The sequence below is a fragment of the Bos grunniens genome, chromosome 18, assembly GCF_055505025.1.
Source record: "Bos grunniens cultivar Pamir isolate PY7600 chromosome 18, Bosgru_T2T1.0, whole genome shotgun sequence".
NCBI classification, from domain to species: Eukaryota; Metazoa; Chordata; class Mammalia; order Artiodactyla; family Bovidae; genus Bos; species Bos grunniens.
The window spans coordinates 57,345,295-57,354,463 of record NC_141182.1 but is presented as its reverse complement, the minus strand read 5'-3'; the positions used below and the strand labels follow the sequence as shown (position 1 = coordinate 57,354,463).

General features: G+C 55.4%; 1 protein-coding gene across 2 annotated transcripts; it reads left to right on the top strand.

Annotated features, from left to right (window-relative positions):
- The first annotated feature begins 2,060 nt into the window (after nucleotides 1–2,060).
- On the top strand, nucleotides 2,061–7,811 carry KLK14 (kallikrein related peptidase 14). 2 transcript variants are annotated; one of them, XM_086354016.1, is made up of 6 exons: nucleotides 2,061–2,194; nucleotides 2,360–2,468; nucleotides 3,568–3,739; nucleotides 5,658–5,911; nucleotides 6,594–6,730; nucleotides 7,316–7,811. In XM_086354016.1, exons 2-6 carry the CDS (start codon nucleotides 2,429–2,431, stop codon nucleotides 7,469–7,471), a joined length of 759 nt encoding a protein of 252 aa, XP_086210142.1. In that variant the 5' UTR covers nucleotides 2,061–2,194; nucleotides 2,360–2,428; the 3' UTR covers nucleotides 7,472–7,811. The 2 variants fall into 2 exon arrangements, with proteins under 2 accessions (XP_086210142.1, XP_086210143.1); XM_086354017.1 differs by having other exon boundaries at nucleotides 2,120–2,138.
- The last annotated feature ends 1,358 nt before the right edge of the window (nucleotides 7,812–9,169 follow it).

Here is a 9,169-nt window from a genome sequence, read left to right as displayed (position 1 = left end):
GTTGGGAAGATTCCCTGAAGGAGGGCACAGCAACCCACTCCAGTATTCTTGCCTAAAGAATACTGAGGACAAAGGAGCCTGGTGAGCTACAGTCCATGGGGCCGCCAAGAGTCAGACACCACTGAGCACGTGTAAACGAGCTAGTGGGAAGCTGCTTTATAGCACAGGGAGCTCAGCTCAGTGCTCTGTGATGACCTAGAGGGGTGGGACAGGGGCGGGAGGGAAGCTCAAGAGAGAGGGGATATATTTATACATAAGGCTGACTCACGTTGTTATACAGGCAGAAACTAACATGCTGTAAAGCAATTATCCTCCAATTAAAAATAAATTATAAAATGGAATGTAAAACAGCAAATGAAATTAAAATTAAAATAAATTATAAACAAAAAACCACCATGCTCTTGATGCAGGGGGGACAGGGGTTCAATCCCTGGTCGAGGAACTAAGATTCTGCATGCCAAAACAAAAACAAAACGCACTACAGCATCTGAGCCCTCCCAGAGCAGCTGCCTGTTCCACCCCTACCCCATCCACCCCACCCCACTCCTCCCCACCCCTCCCCACCGCCACCTTGTCCACAGAGAATTCTTTCTTGGCAGAAAGGCTTCTATTTGTGCATTTCACCCTTCTGGTCTACCAGGGCCTGAACCAAGGTTTTCAGCCTGAAGCAGTGTGGCTTCTCTGCAAAGCCAGTTGAAGGGACAACAGTTGAAGGGGGTGCTGAGCGCCTCTGCAAGGGAGCGGGGGAGCAGCAGTCCAGGTGGAAAGGGGAGGAAAGTGGTATGGGAGCCAGACCCCCAGGAGAGGGGGCACTGGAGGGCAGTGGGGAGAGTGCAGACAGCTGACCTCCTGAGTCACCGTGAGGTGGTCCAGACCCAGACTGACTGCCTTGAGACAAATTGCAGTCATTAGGGAATTTAAGAGGCTGGGGGAGGAGTTGAGGGTGGCAGGGCCCTGCCCAACAGTTAGGATGGGTCCCCCAAACCCAAGCCCATTCCCCATCTCATCACTCTGTCTCTCCTGCTCTCCCTGGGTCTCTGACCCCCTCTCCCTGGGTCTCAGTCCCAACTCTTTCTGGGTCCTTCTATCCCACTCTCCCTGACCTCTCTGCAGAGCCTGAGTTGTGAGGCACCTGTTCTGCCCTGACTCTCGCTGCCCTACCTTTCAGGACCGCGAGGACCACAGAATGAGGACGTGTGGGAGACAGGACAGCCAGAACCTTGGTGCCCCTGGCACCTCCCGCCTCCTGCCAACTCCCAGCCCCACCCCTTGCCCCCTCTGTCCCTCTGCAGCTGTCATCTCTCATCTCTGCCTCCCCGTCTCCCCTTTTTCTCAAGTGCCCCCTGTGGCCTCCGCTCCCTCTCCCTCTCCCCCGTCCTCCGCCTGGTCTCTTCTCGGGATCTCTGCATGCTTCCTCGTCCTCTCTGGGTCTCCTCCCGTCATCTCTGCTGCCATCCCTCATGTGTGTCTTTGGAGGGTGGGGCGCCTCTGCTTCCTTTCTCTCTGTGTGCTTTTTCCTCCTTCTCTCTGCCTGTTTCTGTTCTGTCTTCCCCTCCTTCCTTCTGTTTCTCTGCTTCTGTCTCTCACTCTTCCCACTCTCATCTCTCCGTGAATCCCTATCCCTGCGCCCTGCCCCCACCCATCTTGTCTTGTTCTGTCTGCCTCCTCCTTCCCCATCTCTAGTCTCCATCTCCCTAAATTCTCTCCACCTCTCACACATCTCTCTGGCCCGTATTCCTCTCCCTCTCCCTCTGCCTTCCTATTGCTACTTCTCTCACATTTCCTCGCCTCTCTCTGCTGCCGGGGCAGCCTCTCTCTCTCTCTCTACCTCTGTCCCTCCCTCTCCCGGCCCCTCCCAGCACCTTCCCCCGAGTCCCTCCCCCACCCCACCCTGTCCACCCTGCCCCAGAGTCCCCCCTCCCTGAGTTCCTCCCAGATTATAACACCTTCCCCCGCCAGGTAGGCAGGTTCTCGTGAACAATTATGGCTGCTTCTCTGGCCAGAGAGGAGATGGGAGGAGATGGGACGGGGATCCTGGAGTGGGAAATAGGCAATTAAAAAAAAAAGAAAAAAAAAAACCTCAGAAGGGTGGAGGAAGGAGCAGGGCCAGCTACTCAGACCAGGGATAAAAGGCCTCGGTGAGTGACAAGGAAGCCAGATGCCACCCCCACTCCACCAGACAGGAGACATCAAGGCAAGCCCTGAGCCTTTCTCAGCATCCTCTCCAGCCACCAAGGAGCCCCCCGACCCCACCCCAGCCCAGACCCTGCCCCTCTGGTCTCTGACCTCTATTCTGTCCCCCAATCCATGTCCCTAAGGGTCTCAGTCTCTAAGAGGCTCTCTCACCTATAACCTCTAGGTCTCTTGAAGCTTCCTTGGCCCTCACGTTCTCTCTGCATTTGCCAAGATCCAGCCACCAGCTCTCAGAATGTTCCTCATGCTGATGGCTCTTCAGATCTTGGCTGTAGGTAAGACAGTGGGTGGGGGTGGAGCTGGACTCTGAGAAGAGTCGGGGAGATGGGGAAGGGCCCTGGGGACCTGAGATGCTCACCTGGCAAGAAGGGGTGGGGGTAGTCTGGGGACCATGGTTGAGGAGCGTGCTAGAGGAAGGCCCAGGTTCTAAGTGGTGGAGGTGTTGGAGTATCGCAGGGTCCAGAGACTTGTAGGAGATAGTGAAGAGTCACATGACTGAGCAACTGAACAACAACATCAAGAGATAGTGAGAAATCAAGGGAGGAATCGAGCAAAACAATCAGGTCTTGACTGAGTCGTATGAGAAAGTACCAGCAGGACACTTGCTGACTGCGTTGTTGTCTAGTCGCTCAGTCGTGTCCGCCTCTTTGCAACCCCATGGACTGTAGCCCACCAGGCTCCTCTGTCCATGGGATTTCCCAGGCAAGAATACTAGACTGGGTTGCCATTTCATCCTCCAGGGGATCTTCCCAACCCAGGGATCGAACCTTTGTCTCCTAAATGGTAGGCAGATTCTTTACCACTGAGTCACCTGGGAAGCCCTGTTGATTGTATTAGGGAAGAACTAAGTGACGGCAGAAATGATGATGGGGTGGTGGGCTCCTGGCTGGGGAGTGGTGTGGCATGCAGAGTGGGTGTAGGGAGCAAGGGGGCCCTGTGTGATCCTGGGGGACCACACACAGAGTGAGAAGTCTGGGGAAGGGACAGGGAGCTCCCTGAAGGTGTTGGAGGATTGCTGAGCGGAGCTGTGGCATGTTGCATAAAGTGATCGTAGAAAGCATGCGTGGGAAAGCAGAGTTAGGGGCGGTAGTGTCAGGACCGTGGATGAGGTGGTTCTGGGGCCTCATAATAGATGCTATGGGGTGCCTGGGGGTGAGGGGGCATCAGAAAACTCCCTGATTGTGTCTGGACAATATTGGGGGCACTGTTGGGCGTATCTCATACAGGGTGGGGTACGTAAAGATGGGTGGGTTAAGGATTAGGCAGCATAGCGGGGACTTGTGGGTTCCAGACATCCTAGAGAGTTAGGGGGAGGGTGGGAGAGCTTTTGTTTACCTGCTTCCCCCACTCTAGCTCACCCTTGCCTTCTCCTAGCCATGGCCCAGAACCAAGGGAATGAGAACAAGATAATCGGTGGCTACACATGCACCCAGGGCTCCCAACCGTGGCAGGCAGCCCTCCTGCAAGGCCCCCAGCGTCGTTTCCTCTGTGGAGGGTCCCTGCTGTCCGACCAGTGGGTCATCACCGCTGCTCACTGCGCCCGTCCGTGAGTGGTCCCTTCCTAATTCTTCTGCCAAGTGAATTCCAGAGTCTAGCCTGTGTACTACCCAGGGTACTAGCTGGATCCTAGTTTGGGGTCTAGATAAGAGCCTAGAACCACAGACCCAGAACATGGAAGCCAGCCATAAATCGACCAGCTGTTTAGAAACCATGATCATGTGCTCAATCGTTCAGTGGTGTCTGACTCTTCAGGTCTCAGTGGACTGTAATCTGACAGGCTGCTCTATCCATGGGATTTTTCTAGGCAGGAATACTGGGGCGGGTTGCCATTTCCTCATCCAGGAGATCTTCCCGATCCAGGGATCGAACCTGCATCTCATACACTGGCAGGTGGATTCTTTACCACTGAGCCACCTGGGAAGCTGGTTGGAACCCATATACCAGCTTAGAGTCCTGCACAGAATCTAGAACCTAACACAAAACCTGACATCCATCCAGAGGCCAAGCTCCACATAGAGACTAAGATTGGGAGTGGTGGTTGAATTCAGGACAGAGCTACCTTCACTCAGGACCCCCTCTCAGAACACTGCCTGGAATCCAGAGTCAGGTTCAGAGCCCACCATCCAGCCATGAAATCTGGAAACCTGCTTGTAGCTCAGAGCGTGGGATAAAGACAGAACCTGGAGCTTGTTCTAGATCCAACATTTAATCCAGAGTTTAGTCTATAGCTCTTCTTTGAGCAGCCTAGAACCCAGACCTCAACCTGCTCTCTCCATCCCAGAATGAAGACCATAATCTAAAGCTTCATAGAGAGCCCAGAGCCCTTCCCAGATTCTAGACCTAAACCTGGACCCCACACTAGAAGTCAAAGTCCAGACAAAAGCTCACCCAGTGCCCATGAACCAGATCTAATGCCATAAACTGAAGTTCAGTGTAGAACCGAGGCCCCAGAGTCTAGAACATAAAGCCCAGGATGGAACCAACACCTACAACCTGGGATCCTGACCATAGTCTGGAGCTCCTTCTAGAACCTAGAGCCCAACCTGAGGTTGAAGGCTCAGACCAGAATCTTGAACCAAGAATCTGGACTATCACCTGTAATTTGATCGAAAGCAGAACCCAACCTAATATCAAGAATACAGGCTGATGTTTAGAACCCTGAGTCCAGCTGGACCACAGAGCTCAAGCCACTGTCTACAACCCACGTCATAAACCAGAGCTTCATCAAGAACCCAGAACTCAACCTAGAAACTGGAGCGCACACCAGTATCTAGAAAGTATGCTAGCCTCTGGATTTAATCTAGAACGCAACTCCTAGCTTCGAGTCAAAAGTTTAGGATGTCTAGAGCCCAAAGGCCAGGCTGGAACTTCAGTGGAGCTTCCCTGGCGCCTACTCCAGAAGATCAATTTGATTTAGAGCCTAGAGCCATAGCTCAGAGCCTCACTTTAGAATACAGAGTATTGACCCAGGCGCATACCCTAGGGCAGAGCCAGCAAGCACAAACCTCAGAAGGCAGGGCACAGCCCACCAGGGGAAGGGGAGGATATAAGACTGGACCCAGAGAGAGTGTCCAGGCTGGGGGAAAGGGCCCAAGAATCCAGGAAACCCTCTGCCTGTGGTTAGAGGGAGGGTTGTGTGTGTGTGTGTGTGTGCGCGCGCGCTCAGCAGGGTCCAGCTCTTTGTGAGCCTGGACTGTAGCCCGCCAGGCCCCTGTGTCCATGGGGATTCTCCAGGCAAGAATACTGGAGTGGGTTGCCATGCCTTCCTCCAGGGGATCTTCCCAACCCAGGGATGGAACCCGCGTCTCTGGTGTCCCCTGCCTTGGCAGGGTGATTCGTTACCACTGAGCCACCTGGGAAGCCCAGGGGGAGAGTTAACCTGGAGGAAAACTCATCCCCAGGGGAGGGAGCGGGGTCTCCAGCTCACATCCTGAGCAGCACCACTCTTGGGGGTCGCGGGCCAGGATCCTTCGAGTTGCTCTGGGCAAGCACAACCTGAAGATCCCGGAGGCCACACAGCAGGTGCTGCGCGTGGTCCGTAAGGTGCCACACCCGCGGTACAACTCGCGGACCAACGACAACGACCTGATGCTGCTGCAGCTGGAGCGGCCCGCCCGGCTGGGGCCGAGGGTGCGGCCCATCTCCGTGGCCAGCTCCTGTGCCCGCGTGGGCTCCTCCTGCCTTGTGTCGGGCTGGGGCACCATCTCTAGTCCTGTTGGTGAGGGGCCCTGCATTGGGAACGAGGGGCTGGTGGCTGGACCCCTGGGTCTGTGGGAGGAGGGGCTGGGAGTCTGGACCCCTGGGTCTGAGTCGGGAGGGTCTGGGGGTCAGGACTCCCAGGTCTGGAGGAGGAGGGTCTGGGGGCCTGGATCCTGGGTGTGGGGGAGGAGGAGCTGGGGGTCTGGACCCCTGGGTCTGGGGGAGGAGGGGTTGGAGGCCTGGATCCTGGGTGTGGGGGAGAAGGGGCTGGGGCCTGGACCCCTGGGTCTGTGGGAGGAGGGGCTGGGAGCCTGGACCCCTGGGTCTGAGGGAGGAGGGGCTGGGGCCTGGACCCCTGGGTCTGTGGGAGGAGGGGCTGGGGGCCTGGACCCTGGGGTCTGAGGGAGGAGGGGCCCGGGGTCTGGATCCCTGGGTCTGCGGGAGAAGGGGCTGGGAGTCTGGACCCCTGGGTCTGTAGGAGGAGGGGATGGGGGCCTGGACCCCTGGGTCTGCGGGAGGAGGGGATGGAGGCCTGGACCCCTGGGTCTGCGGGAGGAGGGGCTGGGGGCTGGACCCCTGGGTCTGAGGGAGGAGGGGCTGGGGGTCAGGACTCCTGGGTCTGCAGGAGGAGGGTCTCAGGCCCTGAGTTCTGGGTCCTATTGGAGAGTAGACCTCATTTTAACACCTCAATGCTCCCCCAGCCAGGTACCCCAACTCTCTGCAATGCGTGAACATCAACATCTCCTCGGATCAGGAGTGTCGGCGGGCCTACTCTGGCGCCATAACCCCAGGCATGGTCTGTGCAGGGGTTCCCCAAGGTGGGAAGGACTCCTGTCAGGTGAGCCCCAGGGAGAAAGCCTGGTGAGGGGGCTTGTTCCAGGCTGGGACTTAGGTACAAGAGGACCTCAGGAGCAGGAAGATCAGGGGAGGCCCCCCTCCCACCCTCAGAGACCGAGAGAGGTTGTCACAGCCAGGCTGTCTCCTAGCTGCTCACCCTTGGGTATGGACCTAATCTTCCGGGCTTCAGTTTCCTCACCTGTCCCATGGGGGCAGCAGGACTGGGTGGCATGGGATGAGCTCGTCCATGGCAAGAGTGCAGAGCTCTAATTGCTGCTGTCACTGCCGTCTTTACATATGGGGCCCTAGAAAGCTGTGCTCAGGGTTTGGAGGTCTTAATCCATCCCTGAGCAATGGCTCCAGAGACACGCAGTGTGGAAACACACATGCAGTTTTCTAGATGCAGAGCTAAGATGAAGAGGAGCCCAAGAGTCACATGGGACAAGGGACCCCAAGCCCCAGGGGCTGAGATCTCCAGGGGTCTCAGCCCACCCCCCACATCTTTGCCTCTCGGGTTCCCCGTGGCCAGGGCTCTGGCTGTCGGTCCACGGATGTCTCCATCTCCATCTCCATCTCTCCCCATCAGGGTGACTCCGGGGGACCCCTGGTGTGTGGAGGGCAGCTCCAGGGCCTCGTGTCTTGGGGGATGGAGCACTGTGCCCAGCCTGGTTACCCCGGCGTCTACACCAACCTGTGCAAATATCACACCTGGATCCAGGGAACCATACGGAGAAGATCATAGCCGGCGGGACAGAACATCACCTGCCCACGTGCTCCCCAGACCCTGCCCTTCCCACTCAAGACCCAGAGACCCCAGCCCCCAGCTCCTCCTCCCTCAGACCCTCAGCATCCTGATCCTGACCCCTGGCTCAGAACTCCCCTCTCCCAGAGCAGTTCCTTCAGGGGTTCTCTCTGCACCCCTACATCCTCCCCATCGTTATCCAGGGTACCCCAAGACACCAGAGCAGGAGCATGAACACAAAGGCATTGAACTGGCACCACATTCCGAAGAAGACAATTTTCAAAGCTCTCAGTGTCTCTAAAAACCAGATAAATGCTACTAATAAAATTTTAACAGTCCCACAAGGACCTACTGTGTATCACAGGGGACTCTGCTCAATGTTATGTGGCAGCCTGGATGGGAGGGGAGTTTGAGAGAGAGAATACACGTATATAGTGTGGCTCTGTCCCTTTGCTGTCCACCTGAAATTATCACAACATTGTTGTTAATCGGCTACGCCTGCGTGTTTAGCCGCTCAGTCACATCCAATTCTTTGCGATCCTTTGGGCTGTAGCCCTCCAGGCTCCTCTGTCCAGGGGATTCTCCAGGCAAGAATACTGGAATGGGTTGCCATTTCTTCTCCAGGGAATCTTCCCAACCCAGGGATCGAACCCGAGTCTTCTGCATTGGCAGGTGGATTCTTTACTCACGGAGCCACCAGGGAAGCCCTAACTGGCTACACCCCAATAAAAAATAAACAGCTTAAAGAACATTTTTTAACAATCTTAAATTCCATTCACCCATTCATTTAATGCACTCAACAGAGACATGCATAGAGGTCCGATCACGGCCAGCCAGGAGCCGTGCCCCGAGGTGCATGGTGTCCCCTGGAGGGTCCACCCCCTCGCCATCCACCGTACCTGGTGTGGTGGAAGAAAACGCCCCAGCCTTGCAGTGTGACCCCCTGAGCAGGACCACCCCTCTCCCAGCCTCTTCTTGGGGTCCTATGAGTAGGGACTGCTGAAGCCCAGGACAGGGAGGGCAAAGCCCGACCTTGTTTTCCTGGGAAAACACGGTGCAAATGAAGAGGTCCTCTTTTTCCTAATCAGATGTTAGGTGAGGAGAGTTAAGTTCATCACACCCTTGAGTTCAGGTCCTGAACTCATTTTATTTACATATTTCTACTTGTCACCCCTGACTCCAAACACCCTCCTTTACCACAGGCACCAGCCCAGTTGGCCTGCGATAACGTGCCTCCTTGGCACACGTTGGTTGTTACAACGCGTTGCTTCTAATTTGTACAACATCATTGTGTTACGAATCTCATTCTCTTTCTTATTTTCATTCAAGAACCGCTATTTACTGGGCACCTACTATGCGCTGAGCATGGTTCTAGGTACTGGAAGTAGGCCCACGAACAAGCCAGATAAATGTAAACGCTTCTCATCACAGAGCTTGCATCCTAGCAGGAGGTGCCAGACAAGAAACAGTAAACATCATTTAAAGGCAGAGAGTCTCTAGGAACAAAAAGGTCATTAAACCTGGGCTGGGTGGCAGGCCCTGTATGGACGCCAGAGCCAGCTCATACCAGCCCATAAGAGCCTCTTGGCAAATTTTCAGGGATTTGGAGCACCGGTTGCTCAACATAGCCATAATATAAAATTAAATTACAGAAACTTGCAATTAAATAATGTACGCTTTTGAAAAGTCAGTACTCAA